Raw genomic sequence first — 13,531 nt, 5'->3', positions numbered from 1 at the left:
ATGCGTGTTTACCTGTGTGTGTGACCGCGGCATGCTCCAGCCATGAACCTGGCGTTTTCCCAGGGTTCCCCAGACATGGGAGCGGATGTCTCTGTACAGCTCCCTCCTCCTGACCCGCGGAGACAGGGCTGCAGCAGGGGAGGCACCACTGGGAGGAAGCGGGAAGAGGAAGAACAGAGGGGAAGAGGGGGCAGTGGGTGAGAGAGTGGTTTAAAAATATGTACTGCTTTATGATAGTTACTAATGTAGCCTATGGTAGTAGAGGTGAGTTCAATTCAAACCTTACAATGTAAAGCACTTTGAGCAGTTGGAAAGAGTGCCATAGACATGTAATCCCATTATCATGGGGCAGCAGGTAGCCTAGTGGTTAGAGCCTAGGGCCAGTAACCGAAAGGTTGGTGGATCAAATCCCCGAGCTGACAAGGTAAGAAGATGTCGTTCTGCCCTTGAACAAGGCAGCTAACCCACTAGGCCGTCATTGTAAATACAAATGTGTTCTTAACTGACTTGCCTAGTTAAAGAAAGTAAGGTTAAATAAAATAAAGTCAACGTACTCTGTCTGAGTTGTACTGACAGCCAGTTTCCGTGGAGACCCCATTGGTGAGTGAGTGAGGGACGTCGGCAGGGCCAGTGCTAGAGCAGCGGACGGAACCAAGGGGTTCTTGTTCAGGCCAAACAAACGGTTGAATCTTGAATGGACAGAGACAGAGTTAATGGTTAATTTGACCGCAATGGACCAGAAACCCTGCCGACCTCACAGGAATACAATAAGTATTACTTTCCCATAGGCACTCTGGTCATGTGCTTGGGCTAGAGACTGTGTAGCCAAAGGTAAATATGTGTTGTTGTGTGCCTGTTAGCAGCTCAAGGTTTAAACAACCTCTGTGGTCACTGCAATAATTGCCAAATTAAAAACAATTCCTTCCTGATTCTTCACTCCCTCGCTCTCACCTTCTCCATACACTAGTCCTCTCTCTCTCTGTGATCCTCTCTTCTTGGGTGACCCTGAAAAGAAGGGGTGAGATGGAGAAAAATTAGTTATTCCCTTCTCCACAGGACTATGAAGCCTTCTGTCAGTCTATTTCTATGGGGGATACAGGCAGGTGTGGTTACCGAATGGTCTGACTGCGTCTCACAGCCTCCTGCAGCTCAAACAAACGCTCCTTATACTGGTTCTTCTCCATGACAACACGGGACATCTCCGAACGAGAGAACCGACGCAGCGATATGGGCAGAGAGGACTATGGGTAACAGATTAACATTCTAGTTAGAGTACAAGTCCATTAGAGAAACAGAAAAAGGTTACAACAAATCTATTAGCAGAATATAAAGAGACAACACAAAGAAAGCCCTCTTACATCATCATCTGATTGATTTGCTTCCAGTTCTTTCCGAAGTCTACATAAAAGCAGAAACACACGCAATCAATGAATCACACCACATTAACAAATATTGTTTGTATACCTTCGTCTCATTCTGCCAACCATTAACGACCTGACACTAGAGTTGTGTACCTCTTAGTTTCCTCCTCCATCTCCTTCATTCTTCCCGCCAATCGGGTGACAGTCTCCTGGCAGGAAGTCACCTCCACTTTAAGAGCTGACCTCTCATTGGTCAGCTCCTCCACACGAGAGATCAGTGCTTTCCGGGCCGCATTCACTAACTCACTGGGAGAGGTAGAGGGAGACAATGTAAGAGTGAGAGAAAATACCGTAAACAAAGGACCCATTGTGCCAAGTTTTACTTCAGGCCCAATGTGCACTCTGTCAACATATCTAAATGAAACAGAGGCATAGTGAATGGTAAGCCCCCTACACACAGAGTTAGTCACACAGGACTAGTCATAGTAGGGTAATAATAACGGTGGGATAAACGCGGGGACTTACTGGGTGTGTTTCAGTTCCTCATACTGAGAAAGAATCTCCTCAAACTGGTCGGTGCTGCCTGCACAGACAAGAAAAAACAAACAGTTCTCACCACAAATAGCATTAACCCATACCGTAAGCCTAAGTCAACCCTTTTCAGAACAACTAGCTTTTAATTGCCCATGCCAGTTCTCATGACATTGACACTTCAGTTAGGCCAGTCTAACTAATGCCTACTGCCCAGCACTGCCTAAGATACCCCCTCCATCGGCCTCAGCTCTTTCCCCCTAGCCTTCCTCTGGCTGTAAAATAAAGGTTGTATGTGTTAAGAGAACAAAGGGCATACGTTTAATCTTATGTGCACAACCAGTGCAGTGTTTCACTGCAAACAGGGGGCGTAGGTGTGCCCTTGCCTAATGGCCGTACCTCTGACACTGGCCCCCTGGTCCACACTCTCTACGTATTCCCGACTCAGCTCTGACAGCTCTGAGAACACAGACTCCGTGTTCCTCAGCTCCCATTCCAGACTATCCATATCTTCCTCCACCTCTCCTTCCTTCTCCTGCTTTGCTCCTCCTTCCTCTTTCTCCTCCACCTCCTTCATTTCTTCCTCCATGCTGGTCTTGGTCTCGTCTCTGATTGGCTCTTTGACATCTGCTCGGACCGGGGTGCTAGGGAACATGGGTAACGGAGAAAAGGTTGGGGGCAGTAGGTGTCAGTTTGTCCAACAGTAAAGTGTGTGTTGGGGAGATGTCCCATCAAGATTCTTTCTGAACCATGACAGACCTGTGAAGGGAAGTAGTCTGATTTACAGTTAACTAGTTGTGGCTGAGTTGGTTTATTGTTATGAATGTGTAAAAGAAAAGCTTTCATGGTAATGCAATAAAGTCAGTCCAGTTCATATTGCACTGTAAGTGCACACATACAGGACATACCTGGTATTCATAAGGCCATGAAACTTCACCAGCTCAGGGGTGGAGCTTATGATGTCATTGATGAAGGACGCATCTATGTCTGGCTTTACGACAATGTCAATCACCCTATCGTCCTTGGTTACCGGTTCTTCCAACAGGACAGAATCAGGAGGTGTTTCTGGCCTTCGATCAGTTAGCTTGAAAAGGGGAGGAGTCAGTAAGGACAACTTCTGTAGAAAAATAATTCTGCTACAAGACAGTACAGAGGTTATCAAATCTAGAGAACGTACCTCCTGCCTGCTAACACAGGATTCTGACTGGCCCTGGGAAGATTGTGAATTCTTGGGGCGCACATGGTTACTAAAGACAGACAGGGCTCATTGTGACATCATAATGCAGTAAAAATCAGAAACCATGAAATGAATCAACCACAGTGAGAGATTTCTATCTCTTTAGAATGGAAAGACTGAAACCGTTCCATGTAGTTGTGGTCATTAACTGAATTGAGTGGTGGCTAACCTTAGTGGAGATCCCTCTCTCTCTAGATCCCTTTTCCTTTCCAGCAGATCCTTATAACTGAGCACCAACTGAGAGACAGCGAGAGAGAGAGAAAATGTGAAGATGGAGAGAGAAAAAGAAGGACAACAGGAGGGACAGGGGAATAATAAAATGCATTTCCAATGACGGACAGAAGCTGATAGAAGAGTACACAGAGGTTGAGTCCCAAACAGCCTCATCAGTCTAAACATGCTGTCGTCTGACCTTGTTGTGAGTGTGCTTCAGTGTGTTCAACTCTCTGCCCAGTCCAGCCCTCTGCTCCTCCAAGGCCACCACTGTCACAGAAACAACACACAGTAGCAATTAGCATCACATACAGTACGTCTCAATGACAGAGGGTGCCAGTCAGATTCTGCCGTAGCCTACTTGCCATGGTCTTACCAAACATCCTCAGTTTGGAACAAAAAGGATGTGAATGAAGGAAGTGAATCAAATAATATAAAATAATCTACACGGACATGAAGAGGGTAAAGCATCAAAATAGAGAGAAATAGAGATTGTTACAACACTGTGCAGTCGTGGCCAAAGGTTTTGAGAAAGATACAAATATTAATTTCCACAAAGTTTGCTGCTTCAGTGTCTTTAGATATTTTTGTCAGATGTTACTATGGAATATTGAAGTATAATTACAAGCATTTCATAAGTGTCAAAGGCTTTTATTGACAATTACATGAAGTTGATGCAAAGAGTCAATATTTGCAGTGTTGACCCTTCTTTTTCAAGACCTCTGCAATCCGCCCTGGCATGCTGTCAATTAACTTCTGGGCCACATCCTGACTGATGGCAGCCCATTCTTGCATTAATCAATGCTTGGAGTTTGTCAGAATTTGTGGGTTTTTGTTTGTCCACCCACCTCTTGAGGATTGACCACAAGTTCTCAATGGGATTAAGGTCTGGGGAGTTTCCTGGCCATGGACACAAAATATCAATGTTTTGTTCCCCGAGCCACTTAGTTATCACTTTTTCATAATGGCAAGGTGCTCCATCATGCTGGAAAAGGCATTGTTCGTCACCAAACTGTTCCTGGATGGTTGGGAGAAGTTGCTCTCGGAGGATGTGTTGGTACCATTCTTTATTCATGGCTGTGTTCTTAGGCAAAATTGTGAGTGAGCCCACTCCCTTGGCTGAGAAGCAACCCCACACATGAATGGTCTCAGGATGCTTTACTGTTGGCATGACACAGGACTGATGGTAGCGCTCACCTTGTCTTCTCCGGACAAGCTTTTTTTCGGATGCCCCAAACAATCAGAAAGGGGGTTCATCAGAGAAAATGACTTTACCCCAGTCCTCAGCAGTCCAATCCCTGTACCTTTTGCAGAATATCAGTCTGTCCCTGATGTTTTTCCTGGAGAGAAGTGGCTTCTTTGCTGCCCTTCTTGACACCAGGCCATCCTTCAAAAGTCTTTGCCTCACTGTGCGTGCAGATGCACTCACACATGCCTGCTGCCATTCCTGAGCAAGCTCTGTACTGGTGGTGCCCCGATCCCGCAGCTGAATCAACTTTAGGAGACGGTCCTGGCGCTTGCTGGACTTTCTTGGGCACCCTGAAGCCGTCTGCAGAAATGCAGTGGAAATGTTTTTTGGGGGATTCAGTTCATTTGCATGGCAAAGAGGGACTTTGCTATTAATTGCAATTCATCTGATCACTCTTCATAACATTCTGAAGTATATGCAAATTGCTATCATACAAACTGAGGCAGCAGACTTTGTGAAAATTAATATTTGTGTCATTCTCAAAACTTTTGGCCATGACTGTACATCGTCATTACAGAACATTTGAAATATCTTTATTCTTTTGTGAGTGTTATGTTTACTGTTCATTTCTGATTGTTTACCTCACTTTTTTTAATCCAAGTCAAATTTATGTCACATGCACCAAATACAACAGGCGTAGTAGACCTTACAGGAAAATGCTTACTTACAAGCCCTTACAGAGTCAATGTGCGGGGGCACAGGTTAGTCGAGGTAATTGAGGTAATATGTACATGTTGGTAGAGTTAAAGTGACTATACATAGACAATTAACAGAGAGTAGCAACAGCGTACAGGGGAGGGGGCAATGAAAATAGTCTGGGTAGCCATTTGATTAGCTGTTCAGAAATCTTATGGCTTAGGGGTAGACGCTGTTAAGAAGCCTTTTGGACCTAGACTTGGCGCTCTGGTACTGCTTGCCGTGCAGTAGCAGAGAGAACAGTTTGACTAGAGTGGTTGGAGTCTTTGACAACTTTTAGGGCCTTCCTTTGACACCGCCTGGTAGAGGTCCTGGATGGCAGGTTCCTTGGCCGCAATGATGTACTGGGCCGTACGCATTACCCTCTGTAGTGCCTTGCTGTCGGAGGCCGAGCAGTAGCCATACCAGGCAGTGATGCAACCAGTCTTGATGCTCTCGATGGTGCAGCTGTAGAACTTTTTGAGGATCTGAGGATCCATGTCAAATCTTTTCAGTCTCCTTTGGGGGGAAATAGACTTTGTCGTGCCCTCTTCACCTCTGTCTTGGTGTGTTTGGTTACCTTAGTGTTCTTGGGCACAGGGACTATGGTGGTCTGATTGAAACATGTTGGTATTACAGACTCAGACAGGTTGAAAATGTCAGTGAAGACACTTGCCAGTTGGTCAGCGGATGCTCGGAGTACACATCCTGGTAATCCGTCTGAATGTTGACTTGTTTAAAGGTCTTACTCACATCAGCTACGGAGAGCGTGATCACACAGTCGCCTGGAACAGCTGATGCTCTCATGCATGTTTTAGTGTTACTTGCCTCGAAGCAAGCATAGAAGTAATTTAGCTCGTCTGGTAGGCTTGTGTCACTTGGGAAGCTCGCGGCTGTGCTTCCCTTTGTAGTCTGTAATAGTTTGCAAGCACTGCCACATCCGACGAGCATCGGAGCCGGTGTAGTACGATTCAATCTTAGTCCTGTATTGACGCTTTACCTGTTTGATGGTTCGTCGGAGAGCATAGCAGGATTTCTTATAAGCTTCCAGGTTAAAGTCCTGCTCCTTGAAAGCGGGAGCTCTACCCATTAGCTCAGGACGGCTGTTGTCTATAATCCATGGCTTCTGGTTGGGGTATGTACGTACAGTCACTGTGGGGACGATGGCATCGATGTACTTATTGATGAAGCTAGTGACTGATGTGGTGTACTCAATGCATTCGGAGGAATTCCAGAACATATTCCAGTCTGTGCTAGCAAAACAGTCCTGTAGCTTAGCATCTGCTTCATCTGACCATGTTTTTATTGACCGAGTCACGGGTGCTTCCTGCTTTAGTTTTTGCTTGTAAGCAGGAATCAGGAGGATAGAATTATGATCAGATATGCCAAATGGAGGGCAAGGGAGAGCCTTGTATGTGGCTCTGTGTGTGGACTTGTTTTTTCCCCTATGGTTGCACATTTAACATGCTGGTAGAAATGAGGTTAAATGGGTTAGATTTTCCCTGCATTAAAGTCCCCGGCCACTAGGAGCGCCACCTCTGGCTAAGCATTTTCCCGTTTGCTTATGGCCGTACACAGCTCATTGAGTGCGGTCCTTGTGCCAGCATCGGTTTGTGGTGGTAAATAGACAGCTATGAAGAATATAGATAAACTATACTCTACCTCAGGTGAGCAAAACCTCAAGACTTCCTTAGATTCATGCACCAGCTGTTGTTTACAAATATACACAGACCGTCACCCCTTGTCTTACCAGAGGCAGCTGTTCTATCCTGCCGAAAAAGTGTAAAACCCACCAGCTGTATGTTAATCATGTCGTTGTGACATGGTGAAACATAAGGTATTACAGTTTTTAATGTCCCGTCGGTAGGATATACATGCCCATAGTTTGTCTATTTTATTATCAAATGATTGTACGTTGGCTAACAGGACCGATGGTAAGGACAGATTACCCACTCGCAGTCGGATCCTTACAAGACACCCAGACCTACGTCCCCGATATCTCCATCTCTTTATCAAGCGAATGACGGGGAGGAGGGCCTTGTCAGGCGTCTGAAGTAAATCCTTTGTGTCCAACTAGTTAAAGGAAAAGTATTCTTCCAGTAAGAGGTGACCCAGTCAGACACTCACATTGGTCAGCCTGCTCTCTGGCCTTTTTCTCCAGTTCTTTTTCCCTCCTCTCTCTCTCCTTCTCTCTTCCCCTCATCGTCCTCCGCTCCTGCTCAATCTGGTCATCCAACTCCAGATACCGCTAAAGGCAAAAAACAAACGTGTCAAAATGAATGAAACTCAATGAAACGTTTTATTTATGCATTTTAATCAACATCCTGAAATTACTGAGTTGAAAATGAATTGACACAAAACCCTGACTCCATATAACATTAGCATTTTTTTTAATAATTGTTTTTATTTAAAAACACTTCCATCCCCTCTCACCTCCTGGCTCTCTCTCCTCTGTAGTTTCTCACTCTGGTATCTCTCCAACAGCTCATCTCTCTCTCCTTTCTCTCTCTCGGCCTCCTCCTCCCTCTCTCTGAGCTGGGCTCTGCAGCTGGCCAGACCCTCCAGGACCCATACTAGGATGGGCACCAGGGACTCCACAACCCCTACGCCATGGGTCTCTATCACTGTCTGTAGCAGGGAAAGAGGGATGGGGGGGTAGCATCAGATGAGTGTGGGTGGTGATGGAAAAGAGACAGAGGAATGAAAAGCCAGCTAGGAGAAAGAGAAGCAGGAAAGGGGCGATAGGACAGAAAGCAGTTGAGTGGTGGATGTGATGTGTGTTTACCTGTAGTTCTGAGTACAGTTTCCCGGCCTCTTCACTCACAATGTCAGGGTCCAGATCCAGCTCCCCAGACCCACACACGATACTCTCTCCACACTCCATCCTGCTCTGTCTCTCTCTGTCTATAAGTGAATGGATCTCAGCTGATATGAGTATATGAACTGTGTGTCTGTCAATACACTTCTTCCTCATATATAAATACCTACCCAACTAGTTTATCTAGACCTCTCACACTCATGTCTACTCTCATTTCATCCATCTCTCTACTGTACACAGCCCTTCCTCCATTTCGACAGTAAATGACCCCCCTATTCTTCTTAATGCCTCTGCCTCTGCTCTAGTTGAAGCTGATGTCTGGGGGGAGGGGGGGTTTGTGCCCATTCTGAAAGAGAGAGAAAAAGTACATAATCATTTATACAATGTCAGTGGAAATATAGGCTTGCAGGTACATACTACATGAATATTTTTCAAAGTAAAAACCCCTTTACAACAATCAAACCACCATCATCTGTTTCCCTTTCTCTTAGTTTCCTGTGTCTCACTCACTGTGAGGGACAGAATGTGAACTCTAGACATAGAAGTGATACAGTGTGTATCGAGTTAGTTACTTTATTCACACTATGAGTCTTGTCCACTTCTACATGTCTGTTGCTCTCTCCAATAACAGGTTGTGCCGTTATACAAGTGACTTGGCAGTATGCGGAATCAGAATGACTTAACATTAGTATTACTAAGCAAAATGACCCCATGCACGGTTAGTAAGCATACTCCTTTTAATTCACACACAGCGACTTAGGGTGTTTCCCACCCTGACTTGCCCTAGCAGGCACACCGGTCCTCCTCACAGATCCCTCCTCCTGCCACCACCAGGCTCCTAACTGGGGATGAAAACACATGACAGTACCCACTACCCTGGTCTATGCCTCACAACTACAGGCAGTGGATCCCAAGTAACCTAGACCAATGTCTGGCAAGCCTTGTCCCTGGATATGTAGATCATTGATGGGGTTTCTTTCTTGTTATTGTTGTGTTGTTATTCTAAAGGAACTGTCAGATTATTATGCAATCTGTCCTCCAAAACGATTCAGACTGTACAAACACTTACCACCTGTTGCTGAATTGGTAGTTTTTGTTGCTGGGTACGGTATGTACTACAAAAGTACACACACACACACGAGATATTGAATGACAGCAACACACGGACGTGCAAAGAATAATCGACGATGCAGCCTAAGCAATAAACACCAACTCGATCTACCCGGTCTGAAGTACAATAATATGATCATTTATAGATCTTACGAGATCACTTTCATTTCATTTGGCCAACTGTTCAGTCTACTGTAGTTCGGGGGAACTGCGCCAAAACGTTCACTCTGTCTTTGTATATGTTAACTCACCTTTGAGTCTCTTTAGTTCCCAAAACTTGTATATCATTTGTTGAAACAGGTCATATTCGAGTAGTTCACGTTGGAGAACATATTAATTACTCCTAAAAACGAGTTTAAAGAAAGGGGTGTAGTTTAATTGCGACTCATTTGATCGAATTCCTGTTCTGGCCTATCAGAGTGATAAGACTGTCTGCAGTGTTCAACAGTCGCGTACAAGAGGCGGGACATGGGCTGGTCTTGTTCTCAAGAGAGGGAAAAAAAAGTTTATAATTTGAACAATGACACGTGACGAGGAGAACGTTGAAGGATTGTCAGGTGACCTTCTCTAATACCTGTCTGAATTTTTCACATATGACCTTTCACCCTTTAATCAAGTACAGTATGTGTGAACAACTGAACACTGCAGAAAACCAGCAGATGTTTGCAAAGACGTGGCCAGGTATCCAATTTCATATACAGCAGTCATGCCATGGGCTACTGTAGATTAACCAGATCAGGTTGTGTTTTTACAGAAAATCCTGCTGTCTGCGCTGAAAGTTTCCTTTCTACATAACATGAGTTACTACCGTAATAACAAATGTTTTGGGGAAGTGAAGGAAATGTGCCAGTGAAACTCAGTACTGTTAGGCAATTCATCGGCTTTTGCATGAACTATAGAAAATGAAACTAGTTTTGAGTATTGCTAGCAAGGGCGTGAAGAATGAGTACAGTACATTCTCCAGCAGATGGAGGCAAACACACGGGCTATTATTGCATGTTTTGATAAATTTAAGCAAAAGGAAATGACGAAGAACATGGGGAGAGAACTCAGAAACACTGATTTTGGAATGAATGATCACTTCCCCACCGAGATCAATGAAAGGAGAAAAAAACTATATCCCATCATGAAGGAAAAGCGTTGCCTGAATCAACGAGTCTCCATGGTGATGGATAAACTTTATATCAACGGGAAACTGTATCAGGACTCTAGAGTAACTCCCTGGTTATTTTAATTTAATGATTAAAACTGAGTTTGTGTGTTGTAGTGTATCATGACAAATTCAACTATAAGAAATACATGCTATATTGATCTCCACTTGATAAGGAAAAGGCTGCCTATAGCTCAGGTTAATGTATGTAGCCTTCCTAACAAAATACACAAGGTTTTTAACTTGGTCAACATAAATAATATTGTAATGACCGGACTAGATCATAAATGAACAATTGTCCAGACAGAGGCTTGACGGTTTATTAGTTTATTACACCAACTTTACACAGGCTACTGTTTGGGCCGTAGCACACGCCAAATAGATGACAGATAACCCACAAGCCAATCGTGACCTTCTCTTGTGAAACCCAGACGTAAGAGAGAGAGAACAAAGGCTGAACCTGGTCTTGACTTCCAATGCTCCACCCCCCTGCCCAACCCCCCTCCACGCCACTCCGCCAACCACCAGGATGCCCGGCATCAGAACATTCCAGGCATTCCCGTGATTGGCAGATAGCAGGTTGATTGACAGGTCGGACCCCGCGAACACCGGGTACTGGTCAGTACAACACAACCACCTCCTAGCCTAACACATAACACACAGCTGTCTGTGCGGGTCGCTACACAGCCCCCCCACCACAAAGTCCCTCGTCCCCGAGGGAACAAACAAAGTCTCTGAAGCGACCCGGAGGTCTCCTTTGCCTGCGTGGCCGTGATGGTCGCAGAGTGCCCCTCAGGGACCCAGGGGATGAAGGCAGGGATATGGGTGACAAGGAAGCGGGAACGGGTAATACAGTCCGTGGCTCTGGGGAACCACGCGGTGACACAGGGGGGGGGGGACAGGGGGAGTGGGCTGTCTGGAGCCTTGTCTGCGGCACCTGAGGGTGGGTGCCTGGAGAATGTCATTGCCAGAGAGGGGAATTGTGGAGGTTCCTGGGGTTTGGGGAGAAGAGGCCCCTCTGTATGGGGCTAACCTGTCCCGGTGCAGTGCCACCTTTCTCCCCCTGGGAGGAAGCTGCACCCGGTACACAACCTCCCCTACCCTCTCCAGGACACTGCAGGGTCCCACCCAGTGACTGTCCAACTTGGGGCATCTGCCTTTTTTTCCTTAGGGGCTGTAGACCCAGACCAGCTCCCCAGCCACAAAGTGCCTTCCCCGGGTGTGCACGTCATAGTTTCTTTTCTGCCTCACACCTGCATTCACCAGCTGCTCTCTGGCGAAGGTGTGGGCTGTCTCCAGGCGGTCCTGGAGTCTCCGGGCATACTCCGGCCCCGGAGGAACATGAGGGCTATCCAGGGGCCGACCAAACGCCATCTCCGCAGGGGTGCGGATCTCTCTCCCCAGCATGAGGAGGGCAGGCGTGCAGGAAGTGGAGTCTTGGACAGCGGAGCGGCATGCCATGAGGACCATAGGCAGGTGCTTGTCCCAGTCACGCTGGTGTTTGGAAGAGACGATGGCCAGCTGCTGTCCAAGCGTTTTGTTGAAGCGCTCCACAAGGCCATCACTTTGAGGATGGAGAGGAGTAGTGCGGGTCTTTGTGCATACCCTTGTGCATACCCAGCCTCTCACACATGGTGGCGAACACACGGGACTCAAAGTTTCTGCCTTGGTCGCTGTGGATGGACTCTGCAGCTCCAAACCTGCTGAACATCCCCGCTGTCAGGGCGTCGACGATGGTCTCTGCCTCCTGGTCAGGCAGAGCATAGGCCTCGGGCCATTTTGTGAAATAGTCCATGGCCGTGAGCACCCAGCGGTTTCCACTGTCTGTGGTGGGGAACGGCCCAACTACATCCACTCCCACCCTCTCCATGGGAGCCCCCACTGGGAACTGTTGGAGCTGAGCATGAGAGCGGCCTGGGGGCCCTTTCTCGCTGTGCAGTTGTCACAGCGGCGACAAAAGTCCTCCACATCCCTCTTGTGCTGCCCCCAGTAGAAGCCCTGACGGAGACGGCGCAGTGTTTTGTGACCCCAAAGTGTTCAGTCCCCACCCCCATGAGTACTCTGGAGCACAGCCTCCCGCAATGCTTTTGGGACCACCACCTGCCACCTTTCCTCTCCCGTAGCTGACTCCTTCCATGCCCGCTGTAGCACGCCATCAGCCAGCCGCAGTCTCTCAAACTTCGACCACAACCCTTTGGTCGCGAGTGAGAGCGCTGTCACCTCTTCCCATGGTGGCCTCACCTGCGCCTCTACCCACTGTAGCACTGGCTGTAGGTCTGTGTCCCGTCCCTGCTGCTGCCGCCATTCACAGCAGACAGGCCCGCTCGCCCGACACACTGTGGCACAGACACCCTCCTCTGCCCGCAGCTCTCTCTCCCGTCCCTCTCTCCGTTCACAGTGGCGGCAGCCGTCTGCAGTACAGGGCCGACGGGACATGGCGTCGGCGTTGGAGTGGCGTGCCCCTGCCCTGTGCACCACCGTGAAGTCATACGGCTGAAGCTCCTCCAACCAGCGTGCCACCTGCCCCTCTGGCTCTCTGAAAGACATGAGCCACTGGAGAGCAGAGTGGTCAGTCCTTACAGTAAAGGGCAGACCACCCAGGTAGTACTTGAAGTGTTTGACGGAAGCCACAACAGCCAAGAGCTCCCGCCGGGTGACACAGTAGCGGCGCTCATGTTTGTCAAATGTTTTGCTGAAGTACGCCACCACTCTATCCCCCTCTGGCCCCACCTGGGCCAGCACCCCACCCATGCCCACACTGCTCGCGTCTGTGTCCAGGATAAAGGGCAAGGTGAGGTCAGGGGGGGCGAGCACCGGGGCCTCGATCAGTGCACGTTTGAGGGTGTTGAACGCCTCCTCACACTCCACTGTCCAAGTGAAAGCCTTGTCCTTCGGCAGCAGGCGGTTCAGTGGAGCAGCAACGCTTGAGAAGCCCCGTACAAACTTCCTGTAGTACGAGGCCAGGCCCAGGAAGCTCTTCAGCTGACGCTGGTCGGTGGGGTGGGCCAGTCTCTGACAGCCCCTACCTTGTCCTCCATGGTGCTGATCCCTCCTTCCCCACTCGGTGGCCCAAGAAGGACACCTCTCTCCTCATGAAGTGGCACTTCTCGGGGTGGAGCTTCAGACCTGCGGCAGCCACCCTCTCCAGCACACGCCGTAGCGCCCCCAGGGCTGACTGGAAGGAGCT

The 13,531-nt window shown here is 47.9% G+C and overlaps 1 protein-coding gene across 1 annotated transcript in view; it reads right to left on the bottom strand.

Annotated features, from left to right (window-relative positions):
• LOC118364629 (C-Jun-amino-terminal kinase-interacting protein 4-like) overlaps positions 1 to 9,632 on the bottom strand; it is a 29,709-nt gene extending 20,077 nt beyond the window's left edge. Inside the window, exons 1-16 of the mRNA XM_035746335.2 lie at positions 9,446 to 9,632; positions 8,052 to 8,430; positions 7,700 to 7,894; positions 7,394 to 7,514; positions 3,542 to 3,612; positions 3,299 to 3,366; positions 3,070 to 3,139; positions 2,801 to 2,976; positions 2,292 to 2,536; positions 1,887 to 1,944; positions 1,515 to 1,667; positions 1,359 to 1,398; positions 1,114 to 1,241; positions 952 to 1,005; positions 555 to 689; positions 13 to 148 (exon numbers count right to left, since the gene is read on the bottom strand). Coding sequence (XP_035602228.2) covers positions 13 to 148; positions 555 to 689; positions 952 to 1,005; positions 1,114 to 1,241; positions 1,359 to 1,398; positions 1,515 to 1,667; positions 1,887 to 1,944; positions 2,292 to 2,536; positions 2,801 to 2,976; positions 3,070 to 3,139; positions 3,299 to 3,366; positions 3,542 to 3,612; positions 7,394 to 7,514; positions 7,700 to 7,894; positions 8,052 to 8,240 — 1,839 coding nt within the window. The 5' untranslated portion in view covers positions 8,241 to 8,430; positions 9,446 to 9,632. The remainder of the gene's footprint in view (positions 1 to 12; positions 149 to 554; positions 690 to 951; positions 1,006 to 1,113; positions 1,242 to 1,358; positions 1,399 to 1,514; positions 1,668 to 1,886; positions 1,945 to 2,291; positions 2,537 to 2,800; positions 2,977 to 3,069; positions 3,140 to 3,298; positions 3,367 to 3,541; positions 3,613 to 7,393; positions 7,515 to 7,699; positions 7,895 to 8,051; positions 8,431 to 9,445) is intronic.
• Between the last annotated feature and the right edge of the window lie 3,899 nt (positions 9,633 to 13,531).

Source organism: Oncorhynchus keta, chromosome 31 (assembly GCF_023373465.1).
Source record: "Oncorhynchus keta strain PuntledgeMale-10-30-2019 chromosome 31, Oket_V2, whole genome shotgun sequence".
NCBI classification, from domain to species: domain Eukaryota; kingdom Metazoa; phylum Chordata; class Actinopteri; order Salmoniformes; family Salmonidae; genus Oncorhynchus; species Oncorhynchus keta.
The sequence above is the reverse complement of the archived record's forward strand: the minus strand, read 5'-3'. Positions and strand labels throughout refer to the sequence as shown.